Source organism: Cebus imitator, unplaced genomic scaffold, assembly GCF_001604975.1.
Source record: "Cebus imitator isolate Cc_AM_T3 unplaced genomic scaffold, Cebus_imitator-1.0 Scaffold306, whole genome shotgun sequence".
NCBI classification, from domain to species: Eukaryota; Metazoa; Chordata; class Mammalia; order Primates; family Cebidae; genus Cebus; species Cebus imitator.
Window position 1 is genome coordinate 1,312,753 of NW_016107621.1, and position 21,135 is coordinate 1,333,887.

The 21,135-nt window shown below is 56.5% G+C and overlaps 3 protein-coding genes and 1 non-coding gene across 6 annotated transcripts in view; 2 read left to right on the forward strand and 2 right to left on the reverse strand.

Annotated features, from left to right (window-relative positions):
- The first annotated feature begins 333 nt into the window (after window positions 1–333).
- LOC119467592 lies at window positions 334–438 on the forward strand. The gene has a single exon (XR_005196132.1). It is a non-coding gene; the product is annotated as a U6 spliceosomal RNA (small nuclear RNA).
- A 2,547-nt stretch (window positions 439–2,985) lies between these two features.
- On the forward strand, window positions 2,986–4,512 carry LOC108285711 (cytochrome P450 2G1-like). The gene is made up of 5 exons (XM_017503058.2): window positions 2,986–3,045; window positions 3,132–3,159; window positions 3,240–3,518; window positions 3,882–3,886; window positions 4,035–4,512. The coding sequence occupies exons 1-5, from the start codon at window positions 2,986–2,988 to the stop codon at window positions 4,383–4,385; spliced, it is 723 nt and encodes a 240-aa protein (XP_017358547.1). The 3' UTR covers window positions 4,386–4,512.
- Window positions 4,513–4,520: 8 nt separating this feature from the next.
- Window positions 4,521–13,435, reverse strand: EGLN2 (egl-9 family hypoxia inducible factor 2). 2 transcript variants are annotated; one of them, XM_017503182.2, is made up of 6 exons: window positions 13,327–13,435; window positions 11,218–12,279; window positions 6,282–6,401; window positions 5,691–5,827; window positions 5,410–5,477; window positions 4,521–5,148 (listed from the first exon to the last, which is right to left on the reverse strand). In XM_017503182.2, exons 2-6 carry the CDS (start codon window positions 12,055–12,057, stop codon window positions 5,093–5,095), a joined length of 1,221 nt encoding a protein of 406 aa, XP_017358671.1. In that variant the 5' UTR covers window positions 12,058–12,279; window positions 13,327–13,435; the 3' UTR covers window positions 4,521–5,092. The 2 variants fall into 2 exon arrangements, with proteins under 2 accessions (XP_017358671.1, XP_037585374.1); XM_037729446.1 differs by lacking the exon at window positions 5,410–5,477.
- Window positions 13,436–15,435: 2,000 nt separating this feature from the next.
- RAB4B (RAB4B, member RAS oncogene family) overlaps window positions 15,436–21,135 on the reverse strand; it is a 16,188-nt gene continuing 10,488 nt past the window's right edge. Inside the window, exon 8 of one of the 2 annotated variants that reach the window (XM_017503189.1) lies at window positions 15,436–15,816. The gene's annotated coding sequence lies outside the window, so the exon portion shown is untranslated. Of the gene's footprint in view, window positions 15,817–19,080; window positions 19,356–21,135 lie in introns of those variants that run through there. The other variant, XM_037729447.1, reaches the window with a different exon arrangement.

Genomic DNA, 21,135 nt, shown 5'->3' on the forward strand with positions numbered 1-21,135 from the left:
AAAAAAAAAAAAAAAAAGAAGTGTATTTGAGCTGGGTGCAGTGGCTCAAGCCTGTAATCCCAGCACTTTGGGAGGCTGAGGCAGGCTGATGATCACCTGTGGTCGGGAGTTGGAGATCAGCCTGGCCAACATGGTGAAACTCCATCTCTACTAAAGATACTAAAAATACAAAAATTACAGGTGTGGTGGTGCACACCTGTAATCCCAGCTACTTGGGAGGCCAAGGCAGGAGAATCTTGAACCTGAGACTCGGAGGTTGCAGTGAGCAGAGATTGCACCACTGCACCCCAGCCTGGGCAACAAGAGCAAAAACTGTCCAAAAATAAATAAATAGTGCTCGCTTTGGCAGCACATATACTAAAAATTGGAACGATACAGAGATTAGCATGGCACCTGCGCAAGGATGACACGCAAATTCGTGAAGTGTTCCATATTTTTTCCTTTTTAATTAAAAAAAATTTTTTAAAAAGGAAATAAATAAGGAGAAAGGAGGAGGAGAGTATCAGTAGCATTTGAAGGTCAGAGTGTATTCATGAATCAGAGGGACCGGGTATAGCATTCAGGGGGCCCACACGTGGCTCAGAGATTGAGGAATACACCTACAGGCCAAGTAAGTTGGACTCAAAGGTGCTAAGGGCTCAGGATGGTGCACCTGTTGGCTGGGTGTGTTAACATGAAAATGCTGGTGCCCCAAAGTTGCTAAGTAGGACAGGCTGAGGCAGGCACACACACACAAAAGCCAGGGGAGCCAGGGCACAGTTCCACCAGGGCTGGGGACAGGGTGGAGACCTCAGGTTGGGGAATACACACAATGAGCAGCCAGAAGACGTCCACTCCTCCCACTTCGGGTCTCCACCCCTAAGACCCCTCGGAAATCAAACAGAGGTGAAGGGGTGCAGGCGTGGAGAACTGCAGGCGTGATGATCAGGGGATCTTGGCGCTGCTGTTATGGCTTCTGGTGCTGGCGCTGGCATGGTGGGGGTAGGTGGGTGCGGCGCTCAGATGCAGGGGTCCCTACCTCCCCGGCCCAGGCCGCTCCCATTGCTGGGAAACTTGCTGCTGCAGTCTGGAGGCCTGGACCGGGCACTCCTGGAGGTAACCCCACAGAAATGGGGGAACAGAATTCTGAATTCTTGGAGGCAGGGCTGGGGACTAGAACAACTCCTGAATGAAGACAGCTGAGGGCTTGTCCTCTATGATCCTGAGGAAGGACAGGAAGGATGAGTGCCCCGGACTCCTGAGTTCTAGGAAAGGAGCCTAGCAAGCTTGGGACCAGGACACTGGGTCGAAAGGGAGGAGCCCAGAGCAGGAAATCAGGTTGTGGGAAGAGGAAGCAGAGCAGGTCTGTTCTCCTGGTTCAAGGCGGGGAGGCCGAGTACTGAGGGTCCAGGAGTCCAGCTCTGAGGGTGCAGGAGGGTGGGAAGTAGGACTTCTCGGTCCCACGGGAAGCAGGAAGAGGGGGCCTGGACTCCTCTAAGTCTCAGGGAGGAAGGAGCTGGGGATCTGAACTCCTGACCCTGAGGAATGAGGGGCTGGCGCGAGGGGGAACTCCTGGGTCTGAAGGAAGAGGGAGGTGGGGGCGAGGGCTCGGATGAGGAACCCGATGGGCACCTGCTGAGCACCGGCCGCTGGTGCTCTCCGGCCGCTGGGGCCCGGTGCTCGCAGTGTGGCTGGGCCCGCGCTCTGCAGTGGCGCTGTGTGTGCGGCTCTGCAGCGCAGCGGGACGCGTTGGTGCTACCGGCCGATGCCTTGTCCGGCCGCAGGTCCATGGCCATCTTCGAACCCGTCACACGAGTTAACGGTGAGGCCCGGGCGCTGGACGTCCTGGCTGGGATGCTCCAGGATGGGCCCCTAAAGGTAGAGGTGGGAAAATGGAGGCAGGGCCTGACAGAGACTCCAGCCCACCAGGTGCCCACCGCCAAGAGAGGGCGGGGAGGCGCTAAAGCAGGTTCGAACCCAGCTTCACCCCGCAGCCGAGAAGAGAGGAGAGCCTTCGGGTACAGGTCAGGGATCGAGACCAGCAAAGGAGGGACCAGCGTATGGATACGGCACTTAGCGGTCTGGTAAAGCAAAGCGAAGGAGGGCGGCCGCAGGGGTCGGAGGCCCAGAAAAGGATGTAGCTAGTGACCCGGCACTTCCTGGATGGGGCGTGGCCAACTCCTGGGCCCGCCTCTTTTCCTGTCACCCTGGCAGGAATCTTGTTTTCTAACAGGACGCGCTGGCGGACACTGCGCAATTTTGCACTTGGAGCGCTGGATTTCGGATTGGGTACACGGAGCATCGAGGCGCGCGTCCTGGAGGCGGCGGCTGGTCTGCTTCAAGCCACCATTGGTGCGGCCTGGCCGGGAAAGCAGAAGGGCCTGGTGTGGGTGTGGCCCTTGGACTGCCAAGGTGGGGCCCGTGGAAGGTGTGTAGCTTTAAGCAAGCCAGTAAGCCCAGGGAGCTGGCTGGGGGCCGGACCACACGTTAGGACCACCGTCCTGTTCCCACCCCCGGGAGCCGGGCTTGACCCCATGGGCAACTGGATAATGCTGTATTCAATGTTATCTGTTCTTGTCTTCAGGAACCACTATGGTTACGGGGACCCCGAGTTTCTGATGCTCTTGAACCTCTTCAGTGACACCTTCCACATCATGAGTTCCAGACGGGGCCACGTGAGAGGGCTGGCCACAGTCTCTCCCTTTTGAGTCCAGCCTTATGCCAAATCACGAGTACGCAGACCTACCTACAGTGGATCGTTAGAGTGGGACAGTGAGATTCTTGGAATGGAAGAGTTCTAGAAACTCCAGTATCAAAGTCCTGGTCCAATCTCCCTAGTCTAAGGAAACTAAGGCCTATTGGCTTCGTCCAGGGCCCTTGTTGAGACCCTGTCTCTCCAGATGATTTTTCCCGTCTCTCATGGACTGGCTCCCTGGCCGTACCTCCTAATCTCCTGAAACTTTGGAGCTGCAGGTCTTCATCTCTCAGCAAATCCAGCGACACCAGATGTGGCAGCCGGTGGAGACTCGCGATTTCATCGATTGCTTCCTCGACCAGATGGCTAAGGTATATGTGGATCCCAGCTCCCTAAACTCTGTCCATACTGCCCACCAAGTGCCTAGCACACGACAGTGTGTCTCCTCTGCCCACAGCAGCAACAGGATCCGGGAGGAGACGTTGGTAATTACCCCCTTTTTTTTTTTGGCAGCACCGAGACCACGAGCACCACCCTGCACTATGGGCTCCTTAATCTACTTAAGTACCCAGAGGTAGCAGGTTTTCGAGCTGGAGAGACCCAGAATGGGAGGCTGTGGTTTGGGGATGGCTGGAGGGTCCCAAAGTACGCAGCTCACAACCACCCCTGGCCCCCCAAAAAGGTGCATTGGAGCTGGACACCGTGGCAAGGCGGCCGCGCACCCCAAGCCAGGATGACCACGTGCACCTGCCCTACACCAATAGAGTGCTGCTTGAGATCCAGCGCTTCATCAGCGTGGTGCCACCGCGCGCCCTCATTCGCGACACCTACCTGCGAGACCACTCTGGGGAGCCCACCGACTCTGGGGATCCTGTTCGGGGCCCGGGTGCACAAGCGTGTATTCCGAGATCAGCCAGAACGGGAGGGCGTGCACTGTGCCGACTGAAGCAGTTATCCCTGGAGCAGGAAGGAAGGCCCACCTTCCCTTAGCCTTTTTTTTTTTTTTTAAGACAGTCTCTGTTGCCCAGGCTGGAGTACAGTGGTGCAATCTCAGCTCACTGCCACCTCCGCCTCCAGAGTTCAAGCGATCCTCCTGCCTCAGGCTCCTGAGTAGCTGGGATTACAGGCACCTGCCACCATGGCTGGCTAATTTTTGTATTTTTAATAGAGATGGGGTTTCACCATGTTGGCCAGGCTGGTCTCAAACTTCTGACCTCAAATGATCCACCCTCCTCAGCCAGAGTACTGGGATTACAGGCGTGTTATCCACTCGTCTATTCGCTGGGGCTTTTAAAAAGGGTCTTGGATGGAGGAGGTGTACGTGCTCACCAAGTCCACAGGTAACCTGAGTTGCACATACCCCCAGGGCACCTTTGATTCCCCTGCTTGTGACTATGCACCAGGACCCACTCAATTCAAGAACCCAGACTGCTTCAACCCTACCAACTTCCTGGACGACAAGGGCAAGTTCCAGGGCAATGATGCTTTCATGCCCTCAGGTGCCAGGAGAGGAAGGGGACCAGCCTGGACTGGCTCAGGGGTACATGGTGATCATTATGCACCCGTGTACCCGGGAAAGCAAAGGTACCTGGGCACAGGCCTGGCCCACTCAGAGATCTTCCTCTTCCTTACCGCCATCTTACACAGGTTCTGCCTGCTCCCTGTGGTAAACCCTAGCTCCAACAACCTCGCCTGCAGTGCACTGGCCTGAGCAATGTCCCCCAGGCTTCCAGCTCCAACTAGTGGCCTGCTGAGGTCGGGCTCCACTATGGCGGGCTTGCTGGCCCTCAAACCTCCGTAACCTCCCTGGTCAATAAAGGCCCTAAATTGCAGATGGAGTCAGATGTGTGCAGCTCTGAGGTAAACTTTTATTTCTTGGCTGATAGGACTTCCACACCCATGCTCCTCCTGGCACCTTCTACTCTGCCCAAGCAGTGGCAGCCCAGTCGCAAAGGTGCCTGCCATGGCCACAGGGGTTGGGGAGTCACTTCACATTCCAGGCTGGACGAGTGAGAGGGCTTGGGGGTACTCCCCCCACACCATTGCCAGCAAGAGGCCATGACTCACCGCAACCCCAAATCCTGCCTCCTGGTGGGAAGTGACAATGCCTCCTCCCAGCTCTCCACACCTAATGGGGTCATGACCAGACAGGGTAGGACCCAGGCCCCCAGCCTCAGTTGGTAATGGTGGCCTCCAAGGCTGCCCCCGGTCCCGGTCACAACCCCAGCCCCCATCATGGGGCAGCAGAGGTCTCTTCTGCTCCTTGGTCCTCAGCAACAGACAGAGCCTTCCACGCCAGGCAGGACAGAGGCAGAGTCAGAAGCAGCAGCGGTGGCAGGGAAGGAGCGGCCAGCACGAGCGCAGGGCTCTCCTGAAGTCAGGGCAAGCTGTCTGCCATGCGGCTCTGGTACCCGGCCACTAGGTGGGCGTAGCCGGCTGAGATACAGGTACTTGGACACCTTTCTGTCCTGATGCTGGGGGTGAGAGGGGACAGGAGATGGTGAGTCATCAGGGAACGGACGAAAAAGCCAAGGGAAACCTGGGGAGATGAAGAGAGGACGAGGAAGAAATGGGGCTCCTGCTGGGGTACCAGGAGAGTGGGGTGTCTAAGGAAGGTGGGCAGAGATGAGGAAAAGTGAGTAGTGGGATTTAACGAGAGGCTGAGGGGGATGGGGTGGCGTGAGGCCCAACAGGACCCACGGAATAGGAAGGACTGGAGGGAGGGAAGCAGATACCTAGCTGATACTTGTCTTTGGCTGCTGCCCGCTCCTTGGCATCAAAATACCAGACAGTGATGGCGTACCTGGGGACCAGGGTGGTTGGACATCAGTTTTCTGCAATTCCAGCTACCATCTCCACACAGATGGTAGGAAGCCATCCTTTTGAGCCACCTGGTTCTGCTCCCACCTAGGCCCCTTCTCAGTACACTTCATCACTCCCTAGTCACTCTGGGGCTCCGGAGGGACACCATCACAAGGGGAGCAGCTGGATGCATCCCCAGAAGTACAGGTCATACCTGGTGGCATACGCTGGCTTCACCTCGTGGGGGTTCCGCCGGTCAGACCAGAAAATGAGCAACCGGTCAAAGAGTGGCTCGATGTTGGCTACCACCGGCCGGCCCTCAGGGAAGATCTGCAGCAGGCCTCCATGCACCTGGGGGCGGGCCAGAGGATGAGGCTGGCTTGTCCCACCCAGAGCCGCTACCTCCCACGGTGCCCTGGGAGCCCACCAGAGGGCGCAGCGTCTGCCCACATCACTCCCTCCCACTACTCAGGCTCTCAAAATGAATGACTACCCAGAGTCTGCATCACCATGGAGATGGGCAGGAAGCTACTAAAGACAGGAAAAGGGGGAAAGTGTTCATTACAAGGCCGGGTGGGGCTGGGCAGACAGCACCATTCCCGGAAAGAGGGGAGTTCCCACCACACAGTCAGCTAGAGAGGAGGAGGTGCCATTTCCCAGGAAGAGCCGGCAGATCGCACCGCCCGCTGTGGGTTGAAGAGGAACAGGAGAATGCCAGAATCTGGGCTGAGAGTGGAAAATGGAGTGGATGCACGCCACCCCTGCCCGGCCCCAGCCCCGGCCCTGCCCTCGCCCTCGCCCCTACCTTAACGTCCCAGTTCTGATTCAGGTAATAGATACAGGTGATGCAGCGTCCATCGCCGTGGGGATTGTCAACGTGCCTTACGTACCCGAGCCCGTTGCCTGGGTAACACGCCACCATGGCCTGGCAGGGATGGAGGGAGGTAGGTTTACTGGGGCCAGGCAGGCACTTCTTGGAGAAGCAGCCATGAATTACCTATTTTCCCACCCCTCCTTGCCCACCCCCCCCGCCCCGTCTTCCCCTTGATTCCATGAATATCCTGGGATCCAAGCTCCTGCCCCAAAAGACTTTGTCCTTTTTCAGCCAAAATCCCATCCCCGAGTCCATCAGCAACCTCAGCTCCTGGGCCTCAAGAGCCCACTCCCTCCCACACACATACCTGGGGCCTGGTACCCAGCTAGGGCTCAATGAGTAACAGAGGATTTGATTGTTTAAGATACCCCAAATCCCACCTCAGCCATTTCAGTAGAATAATACCAATTTAAACATTTTTAGAAGTGCAGGGAGGTGGTCTCACAGCCCTAGACCTGGGGTTCTTACCCTTGGCTGTGGAGTGGAACCCCCCGGGGAGCTCTGAGGTTCTAATGTACCCAGCCTAAGGAAAGGCCTGAAATCTGTAAAAGCTCCCAGGTAATTTCTACTATACAGCAATGTTGAGAACTGCTGCCCTGGACTACAAAGAATCCCCACTAAATTATCTGTCCCATATACATCTGAACAGGAACCAAAACCTAGAATCTGAATAGAAAGTGAGATTTAAATCCAACTCCAAGGATAATTTGCTGGGTAGCCCTCGCCAGTTCCACCTGAATGGGCCTCAACTGTCTCGTGTACAAGGCTAATAAACACTTCTCTGTTTACAGCACTAGCAATTCACCCCTCTGAGAACATAACTTTGGAGGTTCTGGACTCCCATCCCCCTGTAGACCTAACAGGACTCATTCCAGGACTTGGTTTCTCTGTCTAACAGGGTTCTTTCCATGCTTCAGCCGGGGCCCCGGGATGTCCGTCATCAGGGAGCTGGCAGAAAGGTGGCTGAGAGGTAAAGGAAACAGCCCAGCCACCTCTGCAGGCCCAATTCCCTGGCTGGAGTCTCAGTGCTGACACATGAGCTGTGACATCAGGCAGGCAACTTCCTGGTCTCAGGTTCCTCATCCATGAAATGCAGCTGACAGCTATGTCACAGGTTGTGTAACAAGCGAACAAGATAACAAGTGTCTGGGAAGACAGCCAGCACAGTGCCTGCCACACGGAGAGCCGGAGCTCGGGCTGAAATGCCATTTGAAAATAAAAAAGGTCCCTGTCCCACCCTCTGCCCAAAGTCACTGCAGTGGCAAGATGAGGTAGTAGACAAAAAGGGGAGGACCAGCACAAGGACCCTTCAGCTTCTCCCCGGCCTGGACCATCTGCCTTGACCTCTCTGCCCCAGTACAACTCTGCCGGCTTCCGCTCCCCACCGATCCTCAGCTACACCTATGGGCCCAGCCCAGCAAGACAGCCCCAAGATAAACATTCGCGATCAAACATCAGTGGCTGCGGCCACAACAGGATGCTTGCCAAGCACGCACGCCACGGCAGGCTGCGCGGCTTCAATCCTCACCGTCCGCAGGATGCCTCCCAGCACATTATCCCAGGGCTAACCCCTCTGTGGGTGCTAAGCTGCTCTGCATTAACTATGTGCACCTGATCCACCACAGACTCTGCCCTGGAAAGAGAGGGCTGCCACAGTCTATGGCCACCTAGCAGGGGAAAGCCAACAACCTTCTCTCTGGCAGCACCAGAGTCCAATTAGTGACCAGGCCGCCAGGGAAAACCCTAGCTGCTGCACCCCAAGGATGAGGAGGGGGCACCTTCTCTGCACTGCTCACTCCCTGCAGATGGGTCAGCGCTCTGTGCAACCACGTCACTGGGAGAGGAGAACGTGGCCATGGCCCAGGAGGCTCGGAAGCAGTGAGATGCTGACTAGAGATGGGCAAGGCCTCCCCAGTTAGGAAGCCAATCAGAGATCATGCTGATGATGCATGTGAATGGGTGAGGGGAAGGGGCCGAGTGCTGCACCCTCCTCCTGCCACAATTCATCCCCACACGGCAGCCAGAGCCCCTGTCTCCAGGTCTTCACTGCATCCTGAGAAAATACAAATTCCCAGCCACAGCCACCAAGGCCCCCAACCTCATGTGCCACTCCCATCACTCTGGGCCACGCCTCAACAGGCTGAGCTCATCACCCCCACAAGGCCTCTGCACTGGCCTGGGACACTCTTCCTTCTGGCCCTCCTTTTTGTTCAGGACTCAGAGGTCAAGGGTCACCTTGAGTACTCCAGCTGATTAGCAACATGGCATCAGCAGAGGTACCTGTTTACCTAGTACTGGCCTGGAAAGCAGCCACAGGGAAGCCCCTGGGGCCAGGTGGGTATCCCCAGTGCACAGTGCAGTACCTGCTGACCGAGCGTACGGCTCTGGGCCTCCTCTGCACCCCAGCCCTGCTGTGTTCCCTCCTGCCCTGTCCATTCTCACACAGGACCTCCCACCAAGCACACAGGACTCACGCAGAAACAGGAACCTGCTCCTTTAGGGCCCCACCCTTCCCCCACATATACACACCTTGAGGGTGAAAGCATCCTCTGGCCCCAAGAAAGCATCTACTTCCTGCCCTCATAAGGGAAAGCCTCAGGAGACTTTCTCTCCATCCATCCCACCTAGGGGAGGGGCAGATGGGACCAGAGCCAGGAGACTAAAGACTTAAAGGCTATTGGTGACAATGTGTCTGCCAAAAGCCCCATCATCACTACACACATATGCCAGTCAGAAGCCTGTGACTGAACCAATGACAGCTGGTCCCACCTCCAAGCTGCTCTTCAAGGAGCAAACCAAGCAAGCTGGATCCTCCCTGGGGTCCTCTCTGGTACCCCTTACTGCTAGTGGGAGTCAACCCTCTCCCACCTACAGGTCAACTGAGCACCTGTCCCCAACCAGGGAGTTAGGGGAAGTTAGGACACAGGAGCTCCACTCAGAATGACTGAGAAGCAGGTTGCCACTGGCTCTGGCCCCACTGGTGACCCATGTTCCCATGGCAACTGCTGCGACGCACCTCAGCACCCCACGGCCTTGCTCCACGGTCCGTGAGAGTGTCCAGATGGAGCCCTCTAAAATCGGGAAAGCCTGGAGTTGCTGTCTCCCTGGGGAGGGGAGGACTCCTCCCCTACGTTCCCAGTCCAGCCTGGCCTGTCCTTACCTCCCTAGGGCAATTAGGGTCCCTTAGGGCTACAAAAGTCCCAACCCCACTCCCCGTTCCCAGTCCTCACAAGGGTCCTGTCCCCAGCCACGTGAAAGGTGGGCATCAGAGGCACCAAAAGACAAGAGATCTTCTCCCCTCCTCAAACTGGCACAGACATGCTGGGGAGGTAACCTGGTTTTCCTGTTCCGTGGATAAGCAAACTGAGGGTCAGAGTAGTGTCCCATCTGGGCCACTCAGCCCTTGTGGTCTGCCCCCAGCGAGGACGGCCAACCTGGGGTGAAGATGCTGAGCCAGGGAGGCCACTGATCCCGCTGGCACAGGAGCCAAGCCCAGGGAGGGGCTGGCTCTGGCTCAGCTATCAAGTAACAGGAGGGAGAGGGAAGTAGAACAAGTTCCAGCTGGGGTGGGGAGGAAACAGTCCTTGGCCCCAGGGAAGCCCTGGTCCCTGAGCCAGCTCCAGCCTGAGAGGAAAGCCACACAGAGGCAGAACCCAAGATGGGATCTGTAGGAGAAGGAAGGGGACATCAGGAGCTCAGCCTCACGCCTGCAGGGCACAACACAGCCCGTGCCATCAGCCAGCTGTGCTGAGCAGCAGGCACTCCCCACGGGCCCTTGTCCAAAGGACACCAAGCCTTGGACTCAAGGCCAGGGCCCCTACACTGCCCATGAAGAGAATCATTGTGTCAGCAGGCCGGAAAGGCACTGTGGACCACTTCCTGTGTTGGGCTCCTGACCCCACGTTCCTGAACAGGTAGCTGCAGGCCATGAGGCCTCGACAGCTGTCCATAAACTCCAAGCAAATGAGCATTTGGCTTAAGAGAGGATCTGTGGCCTCTGACAGTGTCTCCAAAAGACCCAGGCTCCAAAATACAATTTAGAACTATTGTTTGAAAGCAAAAAGAAAAAGGGACTAAGAACGAACAAATTAAGGCAGAGAGAAGAGAGCAGAGTTGGTCAGGGAAGAAGTGATACACAGGACGGGGGAATGGAAGGCAGGGACTCGGACAGGGACTGGTGGGAAAGATGGGGACGAGAGCTCCACCCAGGCCAGCAGGCAGCCACCCAGTGCCACCCCCGGGAGGCTGTCCTGGATGCAGACGCCACAGTGGGGACCCAGGGTACAATGCAGTCCAGGCCCAGGCACTCAGCCCAGCACCCCTTCCCTTACCTCAGCCCAGGGCTCATTCCTCACAGCCACCTCCCCCTTCTGCTTCTCCTGCCTGGGAGACAGGATGGACGCCCAAGGGACACGGGCCAGCAGACAGAGAAGGACGGATGCAGAAGCACAGGGAAGGGCTGACACCAACAGAGGGCGGACAGGTTAACTGTGTGCCTGTCTACATCACCGTTCTTGGTCGGGGGCCTCAAACAGACACCAGGAGGCCGTAAACCCCACTATGGCCCATGCTGTGAATGTCAGCAGCTCTCATGAGGTTCTTCAAGAGGGTTCCTGGCAAAGTCAAGAACCACTGTGGCTCCAGGCCAAAACTCCTGGCTTACAGGTGCACACGTTAAGGCCCATAGGGAGGACAAAGACACCACCCCCAACAAGTCCCCACAAGTGAGAGTACCCCCTCCACCGACCAGCCTAAAGCCTTCTGTGACTTCCCAGAAGCCTGTGTCCAAATCCATTGTGCTCAGAGCACTGGACACCACACCGGGGTGCTGCAAAGCCCCTGCACAGAGGCCCCCACCTAGCCTTACCTTGGTGCGCCCGTTGATGACGTAGCTGCCCAGCCGCCCTGCGCAGTGGCGGATGACGGCGTCCACATGGGCCATGAGGGCACCAATGCTTCGGCAGCCTGGCTCATGGCCTTCCACCCAGGCAATCTGGTCCCCACGGATGCTGCGCGGCGGGATCGCCCGCTGGCTGACCAGCTGCCCATCTCGAAGGCGCCCACCCCGTTTGAGGGCCTCCACCTCGGCCAGCACGCGGCCACCCAGTGCTGCCCCCAGGAAGCTGTCCTTGACACAGATGCCGTAGTACCGCATGCAGGGCACGATATAGTCCAGGGCCAGGCGCTCAGGCGCAGAGGGCAGCACCTCCTCCACCAGCCCAGCGCGGGCCTCACCACTGCCACTGCTGCAGCCGCAGCTCTTACCACCCTCCTGCTGCTCTGCCTCCTGGTTCTCTTGCCTGGCCCAGGGCCGCTTGCTGGATGAAGGGGCATCCCCACCATCCTCGGCCCATTTCCGTTTGGGGGCCTCAGGCCGGGCACCCTGGGCTGCCAGTCGCTGGCACCCCTTGGTGACCAGCGCTGCGGCACCTTCACTCTGCAGCGGCCGCAGCTCACCACCATCCTGCCCACCAAAGCCCTCCCGAAGGGGGCTGGCAGTGGTAGAGGTGGCTGTGGCTCTGGGGGTCCCACTCCCTGCCGAGGCCTCACTGGGCACTCCTGGACAGTGGTAGGAGGGGAGCAAAGGACAGGGCAGGTAACTCTCCACCCCCATCCTGGCCCGGCCAGGCTCCAAGGGCTCTGACGAAGACCCCGGTAACTGAGGGAGAGCCTGACTTAGGGGCTGTGGCTGGCACGGGCTGTCCATGGCAGCAATGTCTTCATCCCCCGGGCATGGAGGGCACCGCCCGGGCCCATGGTGCCACCCTCCTCCGCCTACACTTGATGCAGCTGGGGGCCACCGGGCCTGGCGTGAGGCAGGGTGAGGCAGGGCAAACAGCGAGAGCTCTTCTAGTGCCCCGGGGATTGCTTGCAGGTCCCCAAGTCCTCCGCCGTCCCTAAGGGCTTGGGAAGGGACCCTTCAGGGTGGCTAGAGAAAGGAAAAAAGAGGGATGTGAGAGGAGCTAGAGACGGGCAGGCAGGGGAAAGGGGTAATGGTATGGGCAGCAGCGGGGAAGACAACCAGTACAGACTTGGCTATAGAGACTCCCCAAAACCTGAGGCCAAGTCTGGGAGAGGACCCTGACAATCTGGGGGTGCGGGAGTCTGCTGACAGTTAAGGGCAGTGATGCGGAGAGGCTGGAGGCCAGAGGCTGGGTAGATGACCCCAAGACAGAGGATTGTGGGGCAGGTTGTGGGATGCAGTAACCACACGCAGGGGAGTAGAAAAGGGTGGTGTGGAGAGGTGGGGAAGAGGGGGTTTGCGAAATACGAGGGATCTGCCTTGGCGTTCCAGAGAGACAGAGAAATGTGGGGGATCCAGAGACAGAATTGGGGGTGGCGGGGTCAACGGAGGAAACTGGGGAGTCCAGGGACAAAGGGACCCAGGGACCGAAAAACAGACCGGAGGGAAGCTGGAAGGAAGGGCCCGGGACGGAGCGGGGCGGTGGGGTCGACCCGAGCCCGACGGGAGGAAGCCGGCCGGGGGCGGACACACATCCAGACGGAAGGGAGGTCCCAAGACCGACCGACGGGAGGGGCCCTCGGGGAGAGGGTCCGCGGCGACAGAGGGAAAACCGAAGGAGGGTGCACGCACCCCGAGACAGGACGAGGGAAAAAGTCACCCCCCTCCGGGTACCCCCACGCCCCCCACCCGGGACCGGCCCTGAGACCCCTTCTGAGCGCTGTAGGCGACCAGGGCAGGGCCTAGGGACGGCTCGGACCCCCTCCCCTCCCCCTCCCCTCGGCCTAAGCCCAGCTCGCGCTCCCCGCCCCCGCCCCCGCCCCACCCCCCAACCGCCCGCACCCAACATCCCCGGCGCGCGTCCCCTCCCCCGCGCCGCACCCCCCATCCCTCTCCCAGGGGTAGCACCCGCGGGCCCCGGAGCGCGCCCCCACGCCTCGCCCGGCTCGCGCCGGCGCCCCAGCTCCGACTCTATCTCCTCCCCGCTCCCTTCTCGTCCCGCAACCTCCTCACCGAGGTTTTTCCTCCGGCCCCGGCGCCGCCGTTTGTGCCAGCCGCCCTGCGCCGCACAGCGCGCCATGCCCCGCCCCCACCGCGCGCGACGCCCCGCCCCGCCTCGCCCGGTGGGCACGTGACCGCGCCCCGCGGAGGGGACAGCGCCTGCGCAGGCCCGAGCCACGCGGGGCGGGGCGAGGAGGTTCGGGACCACCCCCCAACACCCGGGCGAAAGGAAACTGGGGTCCTTGGCCGACACGAGGTTCATTTGCATCCTCCGCCCCGCCCCCTTCGAGCGGGTGGGGGAACGCAGTGAGAGGGCCCGGGTGTGGGAGGGGGCGTTTCTTGCTAGTTGGAATCTAGCGGCGTCGGCGGGGCGGGGCACGCAAATGATGTGATTTACATGGAGAGGCCCACTCCCCCTCCCCCTGCACGGAGCACCGGGTCCGGGAGCGCGATGCGCGTGACTTCATTTACATGGTCAGCCCCTCCTCCTCGCTGCCCAGGAACGGGAGTGAGAGAAGGAGAAATGGCTGCGCAGTTAGTTGGGAAACGTATGTAAATTCGCACGTCAGTAAATAATTTACAGAAGTATCTTTTATAAGTGCCGGACGCCCTTGAGAGAAGGGAACGCGGACTAGAATGGATGTGCAAATGTGTATTTTAAAGACACGCTCCGCCCTGCCCCGTGGGAATCAGAATAAAGAACCAGGGAAAGCCTGGGCAACAGAGCGACACCTCATCTTTACACAAAATTTTTAAATGAAAACAAAAAAACCCACGGAAAGCTACACGTAGAAGGCATTTGCATGACCAGCTGGGAACATTTTGGGGGAATACGGAGAGACGGTCATTTTGAATACGCTGCCCCCACCACCATCGCTCTGGAGAGTTGGGACTCAAGGCTCCCGGCGCCGGTGAAGGGGATCGTAAGGGTGGGAGAGCAACGAGCAACTGGGAGTGTCCTCAAAGGGCTGCACCAGTCCCCAGCAGGCCACCTGAGTGGGTAGGGAACGGTGCGTGAGCACAAGGACTTGCATACTGGTATCCACACATGCATGACGATTGCACAGAAGCCCGCAGTCCTGAGGGCACACACAGGGTTCATGGCCACACAAGGGTGTTTCTTGTTTAGTTTTTAAATGGGGTCTTACCCTTTTGCCCAGGCTGGAGTGCCGTGGCACAATCACGGTTCACTACAACCTCAACCTCCCAACTAAAGTGATCCTCACACCTCAGCCTCCCGAGTAGCTGGGACTTCAGGTGTGTACCACCACGCCTGGCTAACTTTTGTTTTTTTCTTTTTGAGACAGTCTTGTTCTGGCGCCAGGGTGGAGTGCAGTGTCGCAATCTTGGCTCACCTACAACCTATGCCTCCCGGGTTCAAGTGATTCTTCTGCCTCAGTCTCCTGAGTAGCTGGGACTACAGGTACGCGCCACCACGCCCAGCTAACTGTTTTCCATTTTCAGTAGAGGCGGGGTTTCACCATGTTGGCCAGGATGTCTGGATCCCCTGACCTCGTGATCCGCCCGCCTTGGCCTCCCAAAGTGCTGGGATTACAGGCCTGAGCCACCACTCCTGGCCACACATGGGTGTTTAAAAGGAGCCAAATTCACACCAAAACACACACAGTTCTCAAGGGCACACATGCACAGGCACACACACAGTAGTGAGTCACTGCCTACGACTTTCAGTCATGAGACATAAAGACTAGAGGCACACCTATAGGCCCAAATTCCCATCACCTGGCCTTGATGTCCCAAACAATACCAGCCTCACCAATGCAGTCACTGAGGCCACAGAGCACAGCTATCTGCACCGCACACAACCAGCACACATTCCTGCAGACATCATCCCATACACAGGTTACTGGAAACATGTATGCATGTCACAAACACATGGATATCGGCGTGTTGACACACTTCAGCCTGGAACACAGATTGTCACACACTGTCCACTGAGTAACAAATTCCCTCCCTCTGCAACAGGCACCTGAGTCATCATGCTTGGTATACCCCTTACTATATCCAATCCAGAAACAAGGCCCCCAAACACCATGACCCATGAGTCTTCTGTCAGGGACCTCTTCCATCTCCCTGCCATCCAGGAATAACGGAGGCCAAGACACAGGTGTAAACAATGCTTTATGGGAGTAGGGTGGTGCTGGACAGGCCTCCAGGTAATAAATAACAGGTACTAGCAACAGCGGGGCCAGGCAGGCAGTTGGGGACAAATGACCCTGGTCTCAGGCTTTGGGAGCTCTTGGGGTATGGTTAGGGGTTCAGGGGGACAGAGGTTAGCCAAGACAGAGGAAGCAGCAGCAGGTAGGGGTTCCCCCTTCCCCCGTGGCTCAGTCTTGCCCCAAAGCCAGGCCCCACCAGGCCAGGGAAGGCGGACAGGTGGTGGCGCAGCTCCTCTGGGGCCACGGCAGGTTGGGACATGGCCTCTCAGAGCCTGGGCCTGGCCCCCGGCCGGAAGGGCAGGGCTGGTCCTGGAGAACAGGTGAGCTGAAAGAGAAGGGTGTGGTGACCTGCAGGGTCCTGAGGTCTGTCCAGCTTGTCTCTGTCTCATTTCCAGGTATTTCCCTGCCTATCTGTATTGGTCTGTTCATACCTTTCTTCTCGTCTGATTTTCTCTCTCCTGCAGGTAAGTTGGGGCTTACGCTGAGGGTACCTGCATCTCCCTGTTTGTTTGCCTCAGAGAGCTGAGTCTGTAAAGCCAGATTTCAACATCTAATAAAAAAACATGTATCTGGGGTGGATCACGAGGCGGGTGGATCACGAGGTCAAGAGATCGAGACCATCCTGGTCAACATGGTGAAACCCCGTCTCTACTAAAACTACAAAACATTAGCTGGGCATGGTGGCGCGTGCCTGTAATCCCAGCTACTCAGGAGGCTGAGGCAGGAGAATTGTCTGAACCCAGGAGGCGGAGGTTGCGGTGAGCCGAGATTGCGCCATTGCACTCCAGCCTGGGTAACAAGAGCGAAACTCCGTCTCAAAAAAAAAAAAAAAAAATGTATCTGGCTAGACGCAATGGCTCATGCCTGTAATCCCAGCACTGTGGAAAGCCAAGGAGAGAGGATCACTTGAGCCCAGGAGTTTGAGACCAGCCATAGGCAACACCACAAAACCCTGTTTCTACAAAAAAAAAATACAAACATTAGCCAGGCATAGTGGCATGCGTCAGTGGTCCCAGCTACCTGGGGGGCTGAGGTGGGAAGATCGCTTGAGCCTGAGAGGTGGAGGTTGCAGTGAGCTCGTGCCACTGCACTCCAGCCTAGGCAACAGAGTGAGACTCTGTTTCAAAAAAATAAAAATATAATGAACCTGCCTTTGTATCTCTCTTTGTCACTCTATGCTCCTGAATCACCCTGATTCTTTTTTTTTTTTTTTTAAATAGAGACCGGGTTTCACCATATTGGCCAGGCTGGTCTCAAACTCCTGATCTTGTGATCCACCAGCCTCCACCTCCCAAAGTACTGGGATTAAAACTTTGAGATGCTGAGGTAGAGGACTGCTTGAGGCCAGGAGTTTAAGACCAACCTGGCTAACACAGTGAGACCCTATCTCAAATTTAAAAAAAAGGGGGGTGGGGGAAAGAGGCCAGGTATGGTGGCTCCCACCCGTAATCTCTGCACTTTGGGAGGCTGAGGTGGGTGGATCGTTTGAGCTCAGGAGTTCGAGACCAGCCTGAGAAACATGGTGAAATCCCATCTCTTCAAAAAATAAAAACATAAAAATTAGCCAGGCGTGGTGGTGCACACCTATAGTCCCAGTTACTTGGGGAGCTGAGGTGGGAGGATCACTTGAGCCCAGGAGGTCAAGGATGCAGTGAGCTGAGATGGTGCCACTGCACTCCAGCCTGGGTGACAAAGTGAGACACTTCTCAAAAAAAAGAAAAAGGAAAAGAATGTTATATTGACCAACAGAAACAGAAAACAAATTGGTAGTTGCCAGGGGCTGGGGGAAGTGGATAGTGACTGTTTAATGGGCATGGGGTTTCCTTTAGGGTAATGAAAACGTTTTGAGGCTGGATGGGTAGCTCACACCTGTAATCCCAGCACTTTTGGAGGCCAAGGCAGGCAGATCACCTGAGGTTGGGAGTTCAAGCCCAGCCTGATCAACATGGAGAAACCCCGTCTCTAGTAAAAATACAAAAATTACTGGGGCATGGTGGCACACGCCTGTAATTCCAGCTACTCCAGAGGCTGAGGCAGGAGAATCGCTTGAACCCAGGAGGCAGAGGCTGCAGTGAGCCAAGATCACGTGATTGCACTCCAGCCTGGGTGACACAGTGAGACTCCGTCTCAAAAAAAAAAAAAAAGAAAAGAAAAGAAAAGAAAACGTCTGAAACCAATGCAGAGGTGGTGGTTGCACAACCCTGTGAATGCACTGAATTCCACTGAATTGTACACTTTGAAAAGTTACGTCAATTTATGTTACGTGACTCTCACTTCAGTGACAAAAAACGAAACAATACTGGTGGTAGGAAAATGTGTGTTTGAGTTTTATAGATGGGTGGGATCTGCTACAGTCAGTCCTAGATCAACATGTAAAATATATTTCCTCCTGCAGATTGCAATCAACAAAGTATGAAAAAGCCTTGCCTTGTTACATTTGACCTACTGAGGGCAAGCTCTAGGAAAGAATCTCTGCTAAGCCCTGAGGCAAAGACGACACACCATTCATTTGAGCTCAGCCCAAAGATGGATAAGAAGAAAACTTCAGCCGGGCGTGGCGGCTCACGCCTATAATCCCAGCACTTTGGAAAGCCAAGTCAGGTGGATCACCTGAGGTCAGGAGTTCCAGACCAAAGCCTGGCCAACATGGAGAAACCCTATCTCTATTAAAAATACAAAAAATAGCCAGGTGTGGTAGCAGGCACCTGTAATCTCAGCTACTCAGGAGGCTGAGTCAGGAAAATCACTTGAACCCCGGAGGCAGAGGTTGCAGTGAGCTGAGACTGCACCATTGCACTCTAGCCTGGGAGACAAGAGCAAGACTTTGTCTCAAAACAACAACAACAACAACAACAAAAAGCAGCCTTCAATGATCAAGTCTTGACCATCAGGCCCCATTCTGAGCACTCTGCATGAACTGACTTATTTCATCTTCTCGCCACCTATAGAAGTAGGTGCCATTATTAGCCTCATTTTACAGATGAGCCCAAACTGAGGCCTGGGCACAGCAGGTGCAAAGTCTTGGGAGGACAAGAAAGCACTGTCCAAAGACATCATCCTTGACTCCTCTCTCTCTCAGACTCCACATCCATTCCATCAGGAAATCATGTGGGCTCTGCCTTCCAAGTAGATCCAAAGTCTAACCCCTGTTCCCCACAGCCCCCCTGGAAATGCCAAGGGCTGGGAGGGGATTGAGCATGAAGTATAGAGGGGAGAACTGGCAAGACATACACATGCCCCAGAGAGGTGGGGATGGGACCAAATCCTGCAGGGTTTTGAAAACCCGTCAAGAAGTTTGGGGCCAGGTACGGTGGCTCATGCGCTTTGCGAGGCGGAGGCAGATGGGTCACTTAAGGCCAGGAGTTTGTGAACAGCTGGCCAACATGGTGAAACCCTGTCTCTACTAAAAATACGAAAAGTTAGTCAGGCGTTGGTGGCCCATGCCTATGGTCCCAGTTACTTAGGAAGCTGAGGCACCAGAATCGCTGGAACCCAGAAGCGGAGGTTGCAGTGAGCCGAGATCGCACCACTGCCCTCCAGCCTAGGTGACAGAATGAGACTCTATCTCAAAAAAAAAGAAGTTTGGACCAAGCATGGAGGCACAAGTAGTGCTTCCTGGAGGAGGGAAGGAGGTTGCCAGGGAGAAAGGGGAGGAATGGTGTTCCAGGGAGAGGCCCAGCATGAGCAAGGGCCCAGGGGAATGGGAAGAACTCCAGTGCGACTGGAATGGCCTGAGACGTAGGGAGCTGTACAAGGGGCTGAGGTGGTGAGGCTGGGCTGGCAGGGGCCAGTCCCTGCAGAGAGTCCAACACCAGGCTGAGGAGCTTCAGCTGTGTCCTGGGACCCGGAGAGCCATGGAAGGTTCTGAACAAGGGAGCGACAGGAGTGGACGTGTGTTAGAAAGATCCAGTGGTCGCATCAACAGAGACAGGATTGGCCGGGGGCGGTGGCTTAGGCCTGTGATCCCAGCACTTTGGGAGGCCAAGGCGGGTGGATCTCCTGAGGTTAGGAGTTTGAGACCAGCCTGGCCAACATGGCGAAACCCCACCTCTACTAAAAATACAAAAATTAGCCAGGAGTGGTTGTGCATACCTATAATCCCAGCTACTTGGGAGGCAGAGGCAGAGGAATCGCTTGAGCCTGGGAGGCAGAGGTCACAGTGAGCTGAGATGGCACCACTACACTCCAGCCTGGGCGACAGAGTGAAATTCTGTCTCAAAAAAAAAAAGAAGAAAGGGCCAAAAAAAAAGAAAAGAAGGGCCAAGACCGGAAGTCAGAGCGTCTAGGGAGGACACGGACCCTATTCCCATCTCGGCCACTCCTCTGCCTGCCCCCTCGTCCTGTCCTCCACCGTCTCTCCCCTGGCCTATGTAGCTTCCTCTCTGGTGTCCTGGTGACCCCCTCTCTTCCTCACAGCCTCTTCCTTTTATGCAGCCAGAGGGACCCTGTGAACCTCTGAATCGGGTCCTGTCCCTCCTCTGTTCAGAAGCCTCCCGTGGCTTCCACACAGGGTGTAAGCCAGAGGCCTCCCCAGGGTCCACAGGCCCTAACTGATCTGCTTCCTCCAATCCCTGACCCCATCTCATGCTGTATCCCCAAAACACACACAGGTTCTCCATGACGACCACGCTGGCTGCTTCGATCACCCTCACCCACGCCAGGCATGCCCCTCGCTCAGGCGTTGCACTTACTGAGCTCTCTGCCTGCAATGCTCTGCCCCATATCCCCATAGGCCTCCCTGTCTTCCCTCCTTTACTCAAATGCCATCTTCTCAGTGAGGCTTCCCTCATCATCTTGTTTAAAGTACACTCTTGGCCAGGCACAGTGGCTCACGCCTGTAATCCCAGCACTTTGGGAGGCCGAGGTGGGTGGATCACCTGAGGTCAGGAGTTTGAGACCAGCCTGGCCAACATGCTGAAACCCTGTCTCTACTAAAAATGCAAAAATTAGCTGGGTGTGGCGGCAGGCACCTGTAATCCCAGCTACTCAGGAGGCTGAGGCTGGAGAATCACTTGAATCCGAGAGACGGAGGTTGCCATGAGCAGAGATCATACCATAGCACTCCAGCCTGGGCGACAGAGCAGTACCCCATCTCAAAGAAAAAAGAATGGCCAGGCATGGTGGCTCACGCCTGTAATCTTAGCACTTTGGGAGGCCGAGGTGGGTGGATCACCTGAGATTAGTTCAAGACCAGCCTGGCCAACATGGTAAAACCCCATCTCTACTAGAAATATAAAATATTAGCCGGGCCTGGTGGTGGGCATCTGTTAATCCCAGCTACTTGGGAGGCTGAGGCAGGAGAATCACTTGAACCCAGGAGGTGGAGGTTGCAGTGAACCGAGATTGTGCCACTGCACTCCAGCCTGGGCAAGAAGAGTGAAACTCTGTCTCAAAAAAATAAAAATAAAAATAAAAATAAAACTTGGGCCAGGCGTGGTGGCTCACACCTGTAATCCTAGCACTTTGGGAGGCCGAGGTGGGTGGATCACCTGAGGTCAGGAGTTCAAGACCAGCCTGGCCATCAGGGTGAAAACCCCATCTTAAAAACAACAACAGGCCGGGGCTCAGTGGCTCAAGCCTGTAATCCCAGCACTTTGGGAGGCCGAGGCGGGTGGATCACGAGGTCAAGAGATCGAGACCATCC

Bases quoted from the DNA above. Each gene is read 5' to 3' on its own strand.
- LOC108285711 (XM_017503058.2), top strand. From the start codon at position 2,986: ATGTGGCAGCCGGTGGAGACTCGCGATTTCATCGATTGCTTCCTCGAC. The intron at 3,046-3,131 runs GTATATGTGGAT...CTCTGCCCACAG, and splicing joins TCCTCGACCAGATGGCTAAG to CAGCAACAGGATCCGGGAGG. The intron at 3,160-3,239 runs GTAATTACCCCC...AATCTACTTAAG, and splicing joins GGATCCGGGAGGAGACGTTG to TACCCAGAGGTAGCAGGTTT.
- EGLN2 (XM_017503182.2), bottom strand. From the start codon at position 12,057: ATGGACAGCCCGTGCCAGCCACAGCCCCTAAGTCAGGCTCTCCCTCAG. The intron at 6,402-11,217 runs GTAAGGCTAGGT...CATCCCTGCCAG, and splicing joins TCATCAACGGGCGCACCAAG to GCCATGGTGGCGTGTTACCC. The intron at 5,828-6,281 runs GTAGGGGCGAGG...GCCCGCCCCCAG, and splicing joins ATCAGAACTGGGACGTTAAG to GTGCATGGAGGCCTGCTGCA.